The sequence below is a fragment of the Stigmatopora nigra genome, chromosome 13 (assembly GCF_051989575.1).
Source record: "Stigmatopora nigra isolate UIUO_SnigA chromosome 13, RoL_Snig_1.1, whole genome shotgun sequence".
Classification (NCBI taxonomy): Eukaryota; Metazoa; Chordata; class Actinopteri; order Syngnathiformes; family Syngnathidae; genus Stigmatopora; species Stigmatopora nigra.
In genome coordinates this window covers 7,737,565-7,756,704 of record NC_135520.1, presented here as the reverse complement: position 1 = coordinate 7,756,704, position 19,140 = coordinate 7,737,565, and the positions used below count along the sequence as shown (strand labels likewise).

At 40.3% G+C, this 19,140-nt stretch overlaps 2 protein-coding genes across 4 annotated transcripts in view; one reads left to right on the top strand and one right to left on the bottom strand.

Annotated features, from left to right (window-relative positions):
* fndc3ba (fibronectin type III domain containing 3Ba) overlaps positions 1–12,308 on the top strand; it is a 47,204-nt gene extending 34,896 nt beyond the window's left edge. For all 3 annotated transcript variants that reach the window (XM_077731916.1, XM_077731915.1, XM_077731917.1), the window contains 20 exons: positions 701–759; positions 1,228–1,379; positions 1,498–1,557; positions 1,648–1,792; positions 2,013–2,066; positions 2,140–2,264; positions 2,667–2,841; positions 2,935–3,021; positions 3,465–3,600; positions 3,937–4,008; positions 4,089–4,207; positions 4,515–4,620; positions 5,197–5,369; positions 5,436–5,549; positions 6,260–6,409; positions 6,659–6,939; positions 7,968–8,189; positions 10,469–10,635; positions 10,730–10,857; positions 11,140–12,308. In XM_077731916.1, the coding sequence (XP_077588042.1) occupies positions 701–759; positions 1,228–1,379; positions 1,498–1,557; positions 1,648–1,792; positions 2,013–2,066; positions 2,140–2,264; positions 2,667–2,841; positions 2,935–3,021; positions 3,465–3,600; positions 3,937–4,008; positions 4,089–4,207; positions 4,515–4,620; positions 5,197–5,369; positions 5,436–5,549; positions 6,260–6,409; positions 6,659–6,939; positions 7,968–8,189; positions 10,469–10,635; positions 10,730–10,857; positions 11,140–11,466 (2,852 nt within the window). In that variant the 3' untranslated portion in view covers positions 11,467–12,308. The remainder of the gene's footprint in view (positions 1–700; positions 760–1,227; positions 1,380–1,497; positions 1,558–1,647; positions 1,793–2,012; positions 2,067–2,139; positions 2,265–2,666; positions 2,842–2,934; positions 3,022–3,464; positions 3,601–3,936; positions 4,009–4,088; positions 4,208–4,514; positions 4,621–5,196; positions 5,370–5,435; positions 5,550–6,259; positions 6,410–6,658; positions 6,940–7,967; positions 8,190–10,468; positions 10,636–10,729; positions 10,858–11,139) is intronic.
* A 3,363-nt stretch (positions 12,309–15,671) lies between these two features.
* On the bottom strand, positions 15,672–18,830 carry ghsra (growth hormone secretagogue receptor a). The gene is made up of 2 exons (XM_077731074.1): positions 16,839–18,830; positions 15,672–16,328 (listed from the first exon to the last, which is right to left on the bottom strand). Exons 1-2 carry the CDS (start codon positions 17,665–17,667, stop codon positions 16,018–16,020), a joined length of 1,140 nt encoding a protein of 379 aa, XP_077587200.1. The 5' UTR covers positions 17,668–18,830; the 3' UTR covers positions 15,672–16,017.
* Positions 18,831–19,140: the final 310 nt, after the last annotated feature.

Below are 19,140 nucleotides of genomic sequence, written 5' to 3'. Positions count from 1 at the left end.
AGCTGGAAAGTGAGAAGGCAGGCCTCTTTTGCTTGGAAAATTTGGGGGACCCCGTGCAGAGAGTGATGATGGAAAGTGTCTTGAGGGCTTGGGAAAGTCGGGGGTCCCCCAGTCAGTTACGTGTGCAGCTGCTAATGATTTAATCTATTATAATTTGAATAATACTACCGGGCTATGAGATACAAAATTCCTCATGCAAAAGGTGAAAAGTTCTATTTATTCAAATGAATGAAAATGCTATTGTTGTAAAAGTAATAAAATATGCTTAACTTTATATACATTTAACAAAACAAAATATTTTAAGGAAGTATTTTTCTGTATTTTCCTTTGTGGTTCAACAACCTTAATTCTGAAACCGCCTCAGGTTTCTCTAATAATATATATATTTTTTTGTATTTACCTAAATGTATTGACTTTATTTAAGACATTTATTTTAATAATGTTATTTCTATTATTTAACTTACATTAATGAAACACTTCTGTATGCAGTATTGTTTATTTTACTGCTGTGTGAATTGTAAATGAAATATTTTGGTAGTTATATTTAATATATATTGTAATACATTTACCTTTTTAAATATGTTCCAGTCGAACTCGCTATTCAAATAGTGTTTTTAACTTTTTCTAAAACTAAGAATGAGTTATGTTCTCTTTTTGAAAAGTTGTGCGTATTCATGAAACACTTCTTTTCTTTCTCCAGATCACGATTCAGAGGCGAAACGTGTTCAAGACATGCTGTCTACAATCGACAAACCACAGGTTGGTGTCACTCAGCTCCTCGTCTTGCACTTTCTTTGACGACTTATGATGGCTTTTTTTCCCGTATTTCCATTCTCCCTCTATTGCTAACGGAAAAATCAGATGCTTAAGGCCCGGAAAATAAGACTTGGATCGTAAACTCTTCTTTTTATTTTCTCTTTGAGTTTGCATTGGGGGTCGCTGTAGAACTCTAAGTGTCCACAAGAGAGCAACATACCATTATATTTCAAGCTAAGTGGGGGTGCACTGTAATACAATGTCAGAAAAAAAACATTACACTTACAGCAAATTGAATTGCAAATCAATTGAAAACGACTCTGATCGCTAGTTGAATAAAAATTCTCCCTAATTTTCAAATAGTAAATACTAAGCCTCCTGTTTTTTTTTTTTAATCGACTGAAAAAAATGTATCAGAAAGAAGAATTCTGAACACAGCTATATAATTAAACATATGGATCCATTTTGTAGGTGTCCAATCTGCAATCACGAGCCGTTCGCCTATCTTGGGCGCCGCCCACAGGCCTGGCAAGTAGGCACAGCAACGGCATGCCCGTGTCGTGCTCCTATGAAGTGTCCCTCTCGGATAAAGGGCGGGACGGGAAGTTTCGCCTCATCTACAGGTAGTCTCCTTGTTGGTTAAAACATGAAAATGATTCATTTTGAAAGTTTTTTAGGGGTAGAAAAGCAAAAAGATTTAGCATGAATTGTTAAAAACAATCATTTTGTGATGATTCATAGTGGTGAAGAACTGGAGTATCATCTCAAAGATTTAAGGCCAGCGACCGACTACTACGTACGGTATGTACGCTCAGTTATGGAAGACAATTTTTTTGGTAGGTTGAATCTGCCGATGGATGACCTTTTTGATGTGTGTGCGTTGGCTTTCAGAGTGTGCGCCACGTACAACTCGGTGCGTGGTTCGAGCTCCGAGGCGTCCTCCTTCACCACACACTGCAGTGTCAGCGTTCCCGACGTCCCGCTGGCGCCCAAGCTTTCCCATCGCACCAAAAGCACCCTTTCTTTACAGTGGAAGGTAATCCTACCATAATTGCTTTTTAGAATGTTACTTTTAACTAAATTTGATGTTGGCATACGTGAAGTATTGACATATTTTGGTAAAATCAATGGTTTAAGTCATTTGACAAGTTAATCGTTTGATGGGATTAATACATTTCCTTCAAAAAATAGTTATTAACTGTAAAGAAAAATCAAATTTATTTTTACAATCCAATCTATTGTTTGTCCACATTTAGCCACCAGGTGACAATGGCTCTAAAATCACAAACTACCTTCTCGAGTGGGATGAGGTGAGTACAATTTTTTTTTGTCCAAATGATACCTGTTGAATATTTGCTCATTTGTTTTGTGGCTGCCACGCAGGGGAAGAAGAACAGTGTTTTCCGGGAATGTTACTTTGGGAGCCAGCGACACTATAAGCTGACACGTCTGTTCCCCGCCTGCGCTTACACATTCAGGGTGGCGGCACACAACGACATGGGCACAAGGTAACAGCAACAACAAAGCCTCGTGATTAGTGACCAGACATTTTTCCGTATGGATGCTATCCTGCAATGAGTCATCTAATCAATTTAAATCAATCACCTTATTTAACCTTTATATAACTTGTATTATGAACATCATGTAACTATTTAGGTGTGTAATTGTTTTCCAACGCAAAAAGTAAGGACGTACAATTATCTAATTTTAATGAAGTACCCTTCTAATAAGTTAACTCAATGAGTCCCATTGAGGACATCCAATCCATTTGAACTAGATCTGATTTTTGGACTATTTAAAAAATAATTTCAAGAACAGAGGAATACAATTTAAACTGAGCTTTGTGGTTGCTTTCCTATAGTAGGGACTGGCCTTCTTCACGATTTTTTTTTTTTAAATACTGCTTGTAGCGGCTTTAGTTCAGAAGCAGTGTTCTACACAATGGGAACCCTGCCCGCTTTGCCTGTGGCGCCCCGTCTGGTGCGAGCTGGCGTATCCTGGGTGAACCTGGAGTGGGTGCGACCTGAGGGCAGCCCCAATGAGGAGCAGCTAAAATACACTCTGGAGATCCAGGAGGACAACAGCGTGAGTAGCCGGGTTCTTTGTTCATGGCGGTGAAATCTCAAAATGTGCGATGAAGTGCTAGTTAACAGGTTATAGCTAATGAACCTGTTGTAGGGAGTGGACTTTCATCCGAAGTACACTGGAGAACACTTGACCTGTACTGTACAAGGCTTGAAAAGGAGCACGCAGTATAAATTCAGGGTGAGTTAATTTCTTGCATAGAAATTACAACACATCTACAAAACTATCCTGAAAAATGCATCAGGGTAGTCCAATCAATTTTTAAATGATTTGGATATCAGCCAAAGAGCAGCCAATCAGTTGATATTGGGGTGGAGTACTAAAACCAATTCTTTAAAAGTATACAGGCTGTTTTTTTTAATATAATGTTAATGCATTTATTCATTTATTTGACTTTTTGGTTTTATGGTATTTTATTTTACCGGCATTATTATTATTTTTCTTTTGTCCATGGGCTCTTATTTGTGGCGAAATTATTTCGCATAATAGTACCTCCGACAAGAGAGAGTCTATATACATTGTTTGGTAATGACATATAATGACAGCCGGGATATATACAGCGCATATAAATGCACCATTTTCTCCTATGGCTACTAAAAATGCCATTATTATCTCACACACAGCTGATTGCGTCGAACATGGAAGGCAAGAGCAGTCCCAGCGAGGTGCTGGTGTGCACCACCAATCCCGACAAGCCGGGACCACCGTCCACACCGTGCGTTTTGGTGTCCACGCCTTACTCCCTCACAGTCACATGGGGTAAGGAAGAGCCATTTTAAAAATATTTTGTGACATGGACGACAATAGATTTCCAATTCAGTGGACCTCCAATCAGGCGTTGTCTTAATTCAAATGGACAGCAAATTATAATATTTTTTTTGCTATTAGAGTCAAATTGTGTTAATGTTTATTGCAGCATTTGTCGCAAATTGTATGTAATATTGTATCAAGTGTATCCAGTTGACTTCTTAATCCCAGCAAATGTTAATAGCATGCATGTCAATTTTCTCATTGTACCAGACGGGGACGGCCCGCGGTTAAAATCAATTGCGTTAACGTTCTCAAACCTGTCTTTTCTTTCTGCATGTCTTTCAGATCCCCCGCAGGACAATGGCGGCTCTGAGGCACTAACATATTTGTTGGAGATCAGCGAAGGGTGCTCGGAATGTACGAATCTCCCTGCTTTTTTTGTTTTTTTTAATTCAAGATTCTAAATTTGTATGTTATGTGTGTGCGCACTTTTGCAGCCGGCCAATGGGAAGTGGCGTGCAGCGGGCCGGCGACTGAGTGCGTGTGTGAACGGCTGACGCCGGGTAGTGTGTACCGCCTCCGCGTGTGCAGCATCACCACTGGGGGACACAGTCAGGTACACAATTAAGTCATTGACAGTGATACCCAAGCCATTTAACCTGGGACGGATGGCACTGACGAAACAATTAACCCCCCCAAAATTTAAAATGTGATCCTGAACTAAAGATTTTTATAAAACATTGTAATTGTGAATTTTGTATTTGTATGCACCTTTTATTTAAGGTCATATGTAGAAATTTTTAGTTGTCATTTAATTATGTATTAAAATTGATTCAGTGTTATCACCATCAATGGTAGGTAGTCAATGAATCGCACCCATGACTTTTACCATGGCTTAACACTTTTTTTGGTTTCCCCTCAAGTGCACCGTCAGCGTTCCCGTACGCACGTTAAGTGTTCCACCTGGGCCCTGCCAGCCGCCAAGGATTGTGGGTAAAGCCAAGCACAAGGAGGTGCAGTTAGAATGGGGTGAGCGCGCACACTGCGTTTGGATGGTTGATTATTTGTGATTTATTGCTGTCAGCTGGCTTAATCACCCTCTGGCTGCCTCTACTGCGTTTTCCCAGCCCGCTCTAATGGACACTCGGCGGTCAAAGCACGCTCACCACTTAATCGGGAATTCATTTAAGAGAATAACGTGTCGTCTGGGGGCACTGGCCGGATGTCGGCAGAAGCGCTTTTCCAAGAAGTCAAGCCCCTGAAAGCTCCCGTTTTATTCACTTTTGATATAATGAAATTGAACAAATTACATTCAAATCAAAAAAAGTAGCTGCTTGTAGTAAAAACACATTCCATTTATGAATTATTTATTATAACAATGAGAAATGACTTTGTTTATCCTTTTCAATTAAATTCTATTTTTATTTTCTTGTGTACATTTTGCATTGAAGTTTTTAACATTTTTGGGGAGTGTTTTATAAGTTAGCTTTATATGAATGAACATCATTATTTAGTTTCAGTGTTTATATGTATGATGGGGTGATACTTTTTAGATTCTTTTATTATTATTCTTTTTTGGTTAATTGTTTGTTGTTCTTTTAACAGATTCCCCCACTACCGAGGGCACGAGCGAGCCGTACATGTTCAGCCTGGAAATGAGCGAGGGAGACGCCAGGCCGGCCCAAGTGTTCCAGGGACCAGAACTGCAGTGCACCGTGGGTAGTTTGCTGCCCGGCGCCACCTACACTTTCCGACTGAGGGCTGCCAATGAAGCTGGGGTAAGGAAAATAGTTTTCCAATGTAAATTACACAAGGTATTTACCCCCTGTCATTATTTTTTTTAGTTTGGCGAGTACTCCGACCCAACTGTGGTTGCAACTGCAGCTGGTCCTCCGGGCCAGTGTGGGGCTCCGTTAATCATGCTTATCAGCAATACCTCCGTATCACTCAACTGGGAGGTAAGAAACATTGACGAATGAAATGTTGCATCTAACTTTGATGCAAATTGTTTGTGAGTAGGGTGACTAGAAAGGTTGCAAAATGCGGTTCCGTCGTTGTGGAAACCGAGCTCCCGAGAGATTTTTTTCCCATCATTACATGAAATAAGGTTGCTAATGTTGTTTACAATGTCTGTCTGACTCAAGCGATGGTCACAGCAATCCAGCTTGCTCACTGCTTTAATTGCGGCAATTTGTCTTACATCACATTGGGAGTCAGTCTCTTTATGGATGAATCCATTTTTTCAGTTAAATCCAATTCTACATTTTCTATTTATTTATTATTATCATAGTACATACATCTATACATATAGTACATACATCTATACATATAGTACATACATCTATACATATAGTACATACATCTATACATATAGTACATACATCTATACATATAGTACATACATCTATACATATAGTACATACATCTATACATATAGAACATACAACTATTCATATAGTACATACATCTATTCATATTGTACATACATCTATACATATATTACATACATCTATACATATAGTACATACATCTATACATATATTACATACATCTATACATATAGTACATACATCTATACATATGGTACATACATCTATACATATACAACTCCAACAAGGTGGGTAATAGATTATAATTATTTTTTTAATTTTATGTGTGTTCCCGTCAGAGTCCCGAGGGGTCCGGCAGCGACATATCAGAGTTTCGTCTGGAATGGGGTCGGGAAGACGAGCCTATGGAGCTCATTTACAGCGGCTCGGCCACGCAGTGCGAAGTCTCCGATCTTACGCCCGCAACCAGTTACTGCTGCAGGTTACAGGTAAGCTGCCACCGCCGTGCTATACTTAATTTGTCGGGCTTTAAGAGCACTGAGAATAGATAGTTGTATATCGACAATACAATATGGATGTAACTACATCTTCTTCTCATGCATGGAAAACTTACCATTTTGACATTAATTACTTTTCAGTTTATTCTTTATATTATTATTATTATGGCTCTTATAAGGCCATCATAACCTTGCGAGCAGGTTTCTTCCAAACGTTGACCCTTGGATTTCTCTTTTCAGGCTGTAAATCAAGCCGGAGCAGGGCCTCACAGCGAGCAGGTCAATTTCCAGACGCCTGCGACCATTCCTGACGCAGTCTCCTCCCTCGGCCTCTTGGACTTGCCGTCCTCCTCGGAGTCGGGCCACTCGCGTTCCACGTGCCTCTTTCTCAAATGGGAGGAGCCTAGCAGCAATGGAGCGGAAATCTCTTCGTACGTAATTTCCCTGGACGAACGAACAATCACGGTGGAGCCGGCGACCAGTCACCTGGTTAGCGGTCTGCAGCCGGACAGCGAGTACAGGTACTGCTATTGGTTAACTCAAAAATGGCAAATAGCCATCATGTTTCATCTGCATAGACATTGATAAACATCTAACATTTTGACTGAGAGGGATGATCAGTCAAATTGTAGTAGTCTGTCAAAGTACATTCAAGGACAAAATATCCTGCACTAAATAACAACTCATCCTGTGAATGACAATTTGCTGTTGTTATTCTTTCATAAGCCATTCTGTTATTACCTGTACCTGTGTTTGTGTGTCTGCATGTCGTGTTTTCAATCTCAGCTTGTTTTTGTTCCCATGTCACTCTGCTCTCTTGCGTAATGGCTGCCACTGAAGCACACCTCTGTGTGCATGTTTGTCTGCCTGTCCTTTCGCGTGGCACTGACGGTAGTTCTTGTTTATTTACAGCTAATGGATACATCAAAAGTATCTTAATATTCGCGCCATTCGCAATGATTTTCCTGTTTGTGGTGCACTACCTAGATGGTGTTTCAAAAAGTGGTTCAATATTTGATTAAAAAAAAAAATTGAGATGGATGACCAAATATTGCCAATATGAAACAAATGGCAGGTAGAGTGTGAGTACGTATGGAAGTTTTACAAATGAGAGGGGTACTTTATGTTTGATTCATAAGTCTGTGGCCTCACTATAGGCATTTTCTGTTATATATATATATATATATATATATATATATATATATATATATATATATATATATATATATATATATATATATATTAAGAATTTAGACTATGTAGCAGCAATACAATTGCTCAGATTTTTTTTCATTATCACCATGCCAACGAACAGGTGCTCGTGGTGTCGTCAATTTCAATCAAAGGTCAACCACATTAGCATCCAAATGTCACGTGTGCCCCTGTCATGATATTCGCCTCCCATGCTAATCACTTCATCAGTCTATGCCAGGAAAAGAGTAATTTTATCCACTGTGAAGCATGTGTAAAAAAAGCCTTTAGTTATCATGTATATGTATAACAAGTAACAACTGCATTTGAATAAGCTAACGTTTTTATTTCCGTTCAGCGTGGAGATCCGGGCGGTGAACGCCATCGGCTGTGGTCCAACCGGCCCACCGATGCTGGTGAGGACTCGACCCCTGCCCCCGGCCCCGCCCCCACTGGAGTGCGGCGCCAATGGGCCACAGAGCCTCAAGCTGAAGTGGGGGGAAAACGCCAGCAACTCTCGCTCATCCCTGCTTACCGACGATATTCACTACATACTACAGATGCAGGATAAAAACCACAGGTGAGATTAGTAATATTATGCATCAATACAGCAAATAACCTTAATGTGTTCAACCTGTCTTGAAATTTACGAACTTAGATTCACTGAAATGATAATCTACTCCCCGACGTGAACCCCACAGAGAATGAACAATATTGCAGTATATTCCCTTGTTTTAGATTTATGGTTTTGCAGCTGTACTTAATCAAATGACCAGTCGAGTTAAGCAAGTACTCCACTTGCTTCTTGTCAAACGCAGGAACGTCAATACTACACAGAAAGCACACTCAAATCATGAGCAGCTCATTAAAAGCCCCGAGTGTGTGCCATGTAACCAGATGTACCACACAGGAGTCACGTTGAGGCTCAGTCAGGGAGGAGGAGGAGGAGATAAACATGGGAAAACCATTTCGGTCGATGTTCGCTTCACTTCCTCTTTTAGAGGTATCCTCAATTATGTGGTGTTGCGCAGTAGACCTATAGTTACAGAATATTTCTATTTCTTTTGCCCTTTTGCTAAAAATAAAAAAAAACATAATTCACCGTGCTTCAAGTATGCCCGAAAGTAACACGCCAGGCAAAAATATATGCAAACATATCGAATGATTGGATGCAAATGGTGAAAATGTAATTTTAGGGCTTTGGAAGTCGCATTTAATAACCTATTTGATTGACTCTTTGTGCCACCTCATGCATTTTTATTACTCTAATCATATTTTAGGAAAATCTAATTTGCTGCAGAATCTAATAAAGAGGTGTGTGTTCAAAATATATTATGAATATTGTTTTAGATGGTTCACATTTTGAAATGTGTTTATCCCATGGCATAAAGTAAACATGGAATGTAGTAGTAGTATTTTATCTTGGAGGGGAAAAAAAAGATTAAAATAGCATACCATTACTATTCCTGAAATTGGTAAATACCAAATAATTGATGTTGTCACAGCTGTGGAAAGTTCAGATATATCTTGTATGTATGTGTTGTGATGTTCTACTATATTTGTTCTTTCCTCGCTTGGCTCCATCTCATTACTGGCCTTCAAAATCCCACGACTTGATTTTTCTCATTTCCTTTGCGCTTCTGTAAGCTCCATGGCAACCCAGACTAAAAGCCTTCTGAGTTCAAAAATACGTTGAGAGATTGTTGCAGGTAGAACTTAATCGAGGATGATAACAAACAACTGATATAACATAACAATAACATTTCGTTCTGCTCTCCTACTTTTGCCTCACATCAGAGTTACTGTCGGTTAGTCAGGCAAGCTTGGCCTCCAGTCAAGGACTTGTTAAATATCTCATCTCAATTCAGTCGGGTGTTAATCAGTGACGTGATGATGATGGATAGTTTACCAGATGAGGTTGGGATAGATATATTGTCTATTTTAAGCACCTGACTTTGTATGAGGGCATAGCATCAATTGTATCATCATGTTTTTGTTTGTTTGTTTATGTTTACCACAGTCACATATCAGAATTAATATTGATGTGCTCCATTACTGGCTATCTTAATCAAATAATCCCAGATTTATTCATTAACACATTAATAGACATCTTTTTTTGGGATGAAATGTTCCAAACCCTCTCTTTTGGCCCTCTTAATTTTAAATAATCCTGTATTTATTTTAATCTTTAAAAACATTTCAATATTTTATGGGAAAACTGTCAAAGGGTGTTATTTTTTTAAATGTATAATTGATTTTAAAACGTGTTTCGTTTTTAAGTAGTTGCTTGCTCTATTAGTGTTATTACCTTTATCTTTATTTGTATAACACCTAATAAAGCTGAATACAATTCAAAAGGAAGATGAAATGTACATTACAATCAGTGAAAAAGCCCATTTGCAATCTAATTAGAATGGTGTCAACTGATTTAGTATTTATAGCAAAGAATTGGCAGTGTGAGTTGAAATGAGTCCACAGAGGAAGATTATAAACAACAAATCAAAACAAAAAAACAGCATTAGTCAGCACTGTGACTGCAGAAAAATGGTTCACGGTTCTTCACAAGCAAATATCTTAGAATAAGTAAGGTATGAATTCACTACCATTGACATCAATCAATATCCAGCAATCTCAACCCTTCCAGTTTTAATAGACTGGAGGCAGATTGATGCCAAGGGCACCCTATGAATTAAAATCATGGTATATTACATAGCCATCAAAGTCTAAACATGAGTTAAAAGATTTGCAGCAACATAACAATACAAAAACAAAGCAACACAAAAATAAAAGGCCTGGCCAAATGAATTCCCTGAAATGAACCCCACAGAGAATGTCCAATTTTGAAAATATTATCGGCAGGTTCGTGACCATCTACCGGGGCCCCAGTCGCACCTACAAGGTCCAGCGGCTTACAGAGTCCAGCAGCTACACCTTCAGAATACAGGCCTTCAGTGATGCCGGTGATGGGCCCTTCTCTAACAGCTACACCTTCTGCACTACCAAGTCCCTGCCGCCCGTCCTCAAAGGTAAAACCCTGCCTGATCCCACTTCTCTTTTCTTCACACTCACGTTTCCATGCACCAGCATCGTATTGATACATATATATTGATCACATGACAGCTCCCAAGGTGCAACAACTGGAAGGGAACATGTGCGAAGTCACGTGGGAGACCATCCCGCCAATGAGGGGAGACCCCATAAGCTACGTGTTGCAAGTGCTGGTGGGCCGTGAGTCAGAATATAAGCAGGTACATTTTACAGACCATTAACTAAGAGCATACTTTTACTTTACTATAACAAGTTTTTGGACAGGATACAATATTTGCCAATGTTACAAAGTCTGCCAGAGGATTGGTTCATTTATATTCTTAGCAGGCATGTCACTGTTTACCAATGTCCTCAGAAAGAAGATAAAAATAATGAAAATGGAAGTGCAGTGTTAGTCCAAAAAAACTAATCATTTTGGATTAGAAATTTTGGCTGCGATATAATTAACGCGGCAAATTAGTGACCCCGTGATTGTGTGGCAGGTGTTCAAGGGCGAGGACGGAACCTTCCAGATTTCGGGCCTGCAGGGCAACTCGGACTACCGCTTCCGCGTGGGCGCCTGCCGCCGCTGCCAGGACTCGAGCCAAGAACTGTGCGGGCCGCTCAGCCCCTCGTCGCAGTTCACGCCGCGACGCCAGGAGGTTTCGGCGTCCACGGGGGCGGCAGGGGGTGGAGCCTGTGCTCCTTTTGCCCGTCCGGCGGCCGGCCTGATGTCGAGCGACGAGCGCTTCGCCGCGCTGATTGTGTGCGCCTTCGCCGGCCTCTCCATCCTCATCGCTTGCTTGCTGCAGTACTTCTTCATGAAGTGAGGGAATCTTTTTTTCTTTTTTTTTAAACAACAGGATAGAAAGAGAAAGCGAAATCCAAGAGAAACTTTTTATATCAGATCGTCAAGATAAACACTTAAGACGCTCTTCTTCTTCTTAAGGCTTTTATTCTAGTGTGTTTGTAGCTGAGCTCAACCTACGCAATGACGGCGAGAACATTCATCCACAAGCCTTAAATAGCTGTCAGACTGTCTTCAATTTGTTTTTCTTTAAAAATCATATTTCTTTTAGAGGGCGTGTATATTTCCTGGTTCGTTGTTTATTTGATTTTTGTTTTCTTTTACATTTACGTTTTTGTTTGTTTTCTGCAGTCTTTATTCACTCAGCCATATTCTAATTTAGGCATTCAAAGCTTTAGCATATTGAATGATACATTTACACACACACACACAAATATACACACACACTTGTGCGTGGACAATGACTCAACCGGTGTCACGCTCGCACACGCTTACGCTCGCCAAAGTGATGCAATCCACGTATGATGTAAGATGCTGCTATCCTCTTGATTTATGTTTTTTTTCATATTTTTCTGTGTGGAAACCAGTTATCTAATATAAATATAAGACAGAAATATATAGAGATATACATACACACACAGAGCAGAAATTAATGTGTATTTTTGAAACAAATATCCTGATTCTGGATCAGATCAGAGCCAAGTTTGGGGCATTAAACTGGAGCCCAGTTTCACAGCCTCCATTTGCTATTTGGGCCCTTCCACGCAGATCCCCCTGCAACCTTGTTATATTCGCTTTCTCTCCCGTTGGGGTGTTATTATTTCAACCCATAATACGTCGGGATTTTGCTGCAACTCGGTGCGCTTTTTTCTCATTGTCAGTTCGATGCGACGGCGTTCTTACTTTCGACACAAGGAGGAGAGGGTACGGTGGACCCCTGCATTCTTTGTCAATGTAAACTATTACAGGGGTCTACTCTTATCGTAATTTTGCCTTAAATATCCAATCCAGAAAAAAAATCCTAGCATTAGCTAATGTTTTTTTGTACTCGGATGTCCTTCAAAAACTGTCGTGTCAGAGCCGTAACAGAAAGCCCAGCATTTAGCCCGTTTTTTTTTTTTTTTTTTTTGCTTTTCATTCTTCATTCCTCGGCATTTACAGAAATAAACGTCCAACCCATTTTATATGGGAGGGTCTTTGCTATCCTCCGCATATCAAATGAATTGTACGTATATCTCTCTGTCAATGGCGTTAAAACATAGATGATCTAGAAGCCCTTGCAGTAAATGTTTACAATCGCAACTCTAGAATGTAAACCTTGAAGTGAAGTTTTCTGAGGTAGGAGTTTGCTCCTATTCTGTAAAGAATGCAGAAAAGATGGTGTATCGCCACAACAGTTTGCACGTTCATGTTGGCAATTTCCTGTCAATCAATGTGAGAATTTCACCACCAAAACCTTACATGCGCATTTACGGCTCTGATGCTACCTCAGAAGGCGGAAAATTGCCAAACTGACTAAGCTACAGATGGCAGAAAGATGGAAATGTGCCACCTTTTTTCACCAAAACGTAGCCGCCTTTCTGGCATTCCTTACGTGACGGCTCTGTTACTACCTCGAAAGGCGTAAAATCACCGGGTGAACTTGGTCTACAACCTTGTGTGTTGTTTCTCTTCACCTGCTTTGGTTAAACCAATAATGGCTTTCGCACCCCAAATCCTTGGCCGCTCCGTCGGACTACCATTTTGTGGTTTTCCTTTTTCAATCAAGCCGACTGTCTTTTTTTGTTTCCTCTCAAACCTTTCCTCAAATGATATGCAGGGCATCCTCCCTCCAACAAAACACAAAGCCAAGAAACGCAGTCCAAAGAGGTCACCCCGACCCGTAAGAAGTGGAATCCGCACATGAGGCCTGTACCGTACCTCAGGGAAATAGAAAAACAAAATTTATTTTAAAAAAAAATACAAAAAAAGACCAAAAAAAAGACAAAAAAGGATAAATAAGGGTCCTTAACCCTCCTGTTAGTTTCCTTAGTCATGAACAGCATATTTGGGGGTCAATTTGATTTTTCAAAAATTAAAAAAAAAAGCTGTTTTTGTCAATTAACATTTTTAACAGGATGAATTGAGAGTTAAAATGGGTCAATTTGAGCCACTTATCTTAAAAAAATAGACCTAACTGTATTGCAGATCTCAAAGTATCTTAAAGCAAAATATTTTCATTTGTTGATGAAAAATTTGACAGCACAAAAAAATATTGCAACATTATACTCTGCCTAACCAATCAATTTATTGCAAATGCCTCCATTTAAATCATTTAATTCATGAATAGACTGCAAGTTTCTTAGCTATTGTTTGCTGTTCTTAGGCTTCATTACAGTACAGGAGGGTTAAAAAAGACCCCCGTCCCACACTTTCCCTTTTATAGCCGCCGCTCGCTCATCTCGTCTTCCGCTTATGTTCCCGTCTTTGGATGATGTCGTGCCTCGTCAGCAGGTTTACTCGCTCAATGCCTTTTCTTTTTTGTTTTTGTTTTTTTTGCCAAAGTCTATGGGAAAATGATGGTAGTTTTTCTAGTATTTTTTTTATTTATACTATATATTTGCATACAGTACTTTACAATGCCAATTACAGTGCAATCTTCATTTATTTATTGTTAAAAAAGATTAAGTGTAGTTCTATACTAATTTCTCTCCTTCCTGGTAGCATGCTTTTTTTTTTTGTATGTTAGAATGATTTTTAAGGCCAGCATTCCTTCTTCCTCCCTCAGTAACCTTTTGAGTACTTCTCATGCAGTTGTTGGGATCCCGCAGTTATAAATCTTGTAACCAAATATGTATGTACTGTTTTTTTTTAATTATTATTTTAATGTCATCTCTGGGCTGAGTCGTCGTAGTTTTCAAATTGCTCGGAGAGAGAAAGACATGTAGCAAACGCAAATGTTCCTGCCGGTTGACTTTTTCAAGCAAAAAAAACGCGCAGGCTTCAATGTTTTCTGACCAAGGGTTCTGTGATATTCTTTAACGACACAGCAGCATTATTATTTTTTATTATTATTATTATTGTTACTATTATCCTCTGACGAAAAGGACAAAAAAAAAACATTAACTTGATCTGTGATTATGCTTATTTTCAATATTAGCGTTTAAGACTGTTCTTGTTTCGGGTTGCGCAAAATGTGCCATTGTGGAAACACGTCGTATCCCCCCCTTGAAATAAGGAGGGTGGTGACTAACGAAAAGGGGGATTAAAAAGGTCCAATCAATCACACGAGCGTAGGCGGGCGAGTTTATCGACGAGATCTTGTTGGGCTTAGCCAGTAATAGTGAGTGTTTTGTATCCAGTATTTGTATTTTTTTTTTTTTTTTTTTGCTAAGAGATGATATACAGTACAGAGATATCTATAGAGCTATAGAGGTGGTAAGTACATTTACGACTAACCTAAGTTGAAGCACTTTTCTATCACCATGAGCATTAGTAGTCTTGAATGGTGGGGGTTGCTTTTTGATCCAAAACACTACTGCCAATTGGTTGCCTTTGACATGATTGATTTGACTTGGTCATCCCCGTCATTGGTAGCCAGTGAGTTGAGTGCAAGAACATAGAAGTGATGGAGGATGACAGGTTACTCCCTGTTGTGTTAATTCCACTTTAAGGAAAAATCATTTTACAATCCTTTCCACACATATACACCTGTGCCTTCTGATCTGTTTCTTTTGTTTTCTGTTTTCTTTTTGTTTGTTTTTAACAATTCGTAATCTATTTCTTTTTTTTTTTTTTTGGACTGAGCAATTGGCCACAGGGTGCGGAAACACACATACACACACACACACACACACAGACACACACACACACACACACACACACACACACACACACACACACACACACAAAGAAAAACACTTTTTAAAAGAAACTCAGTGTTTGTACCTCACAATTTTAAGAGTTAACATTCCAGGTTGTCATGGTCTACCAATTTGAGATTTTGAAAGAGAAATTCATGCATTTTTTTCTTGTTATTGTAAATGTTAGACAATTTCATATGCATTATATAAAAAGAAACTGCCATATCGATTTTAATGTATAGGTCTTTTTTTTTGGCAAATACTACCCTATGTATGTAAGACGTAACCGTATCGTAGCGTATATATAATATATTTATGCCCAATAAATGTTTTAATTTTTTCTGAAGTGGAGTGTTTATGTTGCTAAAAGGAAATCAAATGAAACTCATGTTTACACCTTTTAATCACTGCACAGCATCTTTTTACAAGAAATTAGTCAGCACATATAGTAAGGCATCGTGGAATGTACATCAATGAACAATTTTCCAAGTTTCACTATTTTATTTACAATAAAGAATCCAAAAATCTATGAGATTATTAGATTATCAGTGACACAAGGGGAACATTAATGCAAAACAAATACTGCAGTACTCTTAACAATACTGACACCATATAAAAAAAAAACAAATTCACAACTTCTACAGTGCTTTCCAATGTCATCCAGAAAATACATTCGGTGCAATACTTATTTTAAGAGCCAAATCGGATCCAAATGGTCAACTCGAATGACTTTAGAAGCTGGTGCTAGATTCCAACCATCCATCCGCAACAGCCTTAAGCGTGCTGGCCGTGCGGGTCCTAGGCAGCCGCTGGTCACCCAGGCCAAAGAGGCGCGCCGCCGCCCCGCGGTACTTCCACGACATGGTGTTGTAGAGGATGGGATTGATGGCGGCGCTCAGGTAGAAGAGGACCACCGACACCATGCTGCAGTGCTCGGACACGGCGGACAGGAGTGGGGACGGCGCGTCCAGCGAGCGGAACTGAAGGTAACGGCACACGTGGAAGGGAAGCCAGCACAGGACGAAAGCCAGAACCACCACCACTGCACAAAAATAACATACTATTCATATGTATAACAAGCATTATTGTTCTTTTCTACTCATTGGCTGAGCAAAAAAATAGTGGGCAGTCTTTAACCTTTGGCGACCACTGAAGGTCCATTTTAGCTGTGAGAGGCTGGCAATTGCCTGCCCAACCAAAATTATACCTATAAAAGTTTTAAACTGTTGTTTTAGATCAATAGATATAAAAAAGTATCTAATATAGAGAACATTGCAGCTCTCCCTTGTCTTTTCTCTTTTCCAAATGGGGCTTGAACCCGCTCATTATGGTCGTCAGGTGTGGACTACTGAACCAATTCCACAGGATTGCTTCAGGTCCCATAGTACTTTGTTTTCATGCGGTAAGTTTTTTTTTTTATATATGCATAGCACTTCATCCTAATCTGTGTTAGCAGGTTTGATTGCAAGTCATAGAGAGAAAAGGTATGATGTGATGTCACTACCATCAACATTTACATCAATATATTAAAGAAAACTTGTCTGCCACTCACCCAGCATCTTGACAGTCTGCCTGTTGCTCCTGTCCCGGTGCGCCACGCATGAACCAACGTTAGTCTCCCGGCGCCTTCGCCACAGACGGCGTCCAATGAGGCTGTACAGCACGGTGAGGCAGAAGACGGGCATGAAGAAGAAGATGGAGCTGAGCCACACCATGGCGCCCATCAAACCCGACTCCACGGCGTAGTGCGTCATTTTACACTCCCGTGTGTCGTCATCCAACGCCTGGGTGTGGTTAGCGCCGAAGCCAGGATGGTCGCGCTCCACGCCCACCATGACGAAGACGGGCCCGGCGCTGACCAGGGCCACACACCAGAGGGCCAGGATGAGCCCGCGCACCCGCCGTTTGGTCACCAGGGCTTTGGCACGCAGTGGGAAGCAAATGGCGACGTAGCGTTCCACAGACAGTGCCGTGATGCTCAGGATTGTCGAGTAGGTGCTGGATTCGGACACGAACTGGAAGAGCTTGCAAAGCGCGTCACCCAAGCGCCATGGACGGTAGCGCCACATTCGGTAGAGGTCCAGCGGCATGCACAGGAAGATGAGCAGGTCCGAAACGGCCATGCTGCACAGGTACAAGTTTGTGGTGGTGCGCATGTCACGGCACTTGCCCACCACTAGGATGGTCAAGACGTTGCCGCTCACGCCCACTGCCGACAGAAGCGTGCACGCCGCCGTGATGAGGGCCAGCAGGGGGAGGCTGTAGTAACTTAGCGGGACACCCTGGTCAGGGTTCAGGTCAGCCGCCTCCAGGTCAGCGTCAGGCAGGCTGCAGTTTGGGGTTAGGGGGAGGCAGGAGGACACGTTGGGCCACATTGGCATGCTGGTGTGCAGCGGTGGTCCTCACCGTCCTCTCATCACTTGACGGGGATGGTTTAGTATGGGTGGGAATGATGATATTTCATGACAATATGATGTCTGTTCATTGGCATTTGTAGATATTGCAAAGTCTGTTGCCTTTGATCGATTGAATACGATAATATGTGCAGGTTTGAGAACCTAAATTGACCTTTGATCAATTTCTAAAGAATAACCAATCAATATATCAATCCAGAAAGACGCATCGTGACACCAAGCTGTCGAGAAGAGGTCTCAAAAACCTTCCATAGACACTATTGTAAACATGACATTAATCCAATTTAATGGTTTACAGGGAGCAATGATAGTGAGGAAATAAAAAAATAGCAAATAAATAATTACCCATGTTGTTTGTTCTCTGATGAGTGTTTTCGTCGTCATGATGACAAGCAGTTTAGAGACTGCCCATTTCAAGCATCACTGCCAATTTCAGTATCAATTTGGATGCCTTCCACAGCTAAAATTCACATCTTAAAGCAAACTGGTCAAAATGTCATTGAGTCGTTCTGACTGTCCATCTTACTCTAACCCCAAATCTCCATTATGATGTTATTAGCTTCACAAGGAAAGACAATAATATCAAAGTCCAATCCCCATTCAGGAACAATTTTCCACCAGAACAAAGTCACTTTGAAGATTTTTTAAAGACACCAGAACAGTACATTTCATGCCAGTACAGTGCGTCCAATTGCCAAATCCCCCTAAATTCGCACAATGGATGGATCATCAGAGCTTGCTGCTTTAAGAATCCAACAAATACGCAGCACAAGACAAGATTTGGACTTTTCCCAAGACATTAAATAAAAAATAAAAATTTGTTGGACTAATCCACAAAATCCATCAAAAGTGAGTTTTCTCCAAAAGTCATCCAAAGACCACAGCGATGGTGAACACAAACAAGATGTGTGGAAAAGGAGGAGAGACTCGAATCCAAGTCACCAGTACGACGTAGGAGCGACGCATAGTAGCAGGTAAAGAAGGTCAATGCTTCTCTGACTCCTGCGCATCTCGCATGTGCACCAAAACAACCCTAATCGGTGAGCGTGTCCAAAACTGCAGAGGGAGGGGTTGATCGATTGGGAGGTCGAGGTTGTAACGCCACCTACAGGGTACCCGGTGCAATTATCAATAAAAATAACTTTTGGACAAAGCAAATGAACGCTATTATTTTGCTTTTGTTTTATTTAAATTTTTGTCGTCATTGACTTCAATGTAATGAACTTTACCTTAAACTGTACTTATACTTATCAGGGATAGTGGTCACTATAGTGGATGTTTTCTTTTAAATTCATTTGACTTTACTACTAAATTATTTATATCTTTAGGACTAATTTCTTTTTATACAGCTATGCTTTAATTTATTTAGTTTTTAAAATGGATTATCTAGTTACTATTTAAATCATAGATTTTTTGCCCCCAAAATTCAGATAATTCATT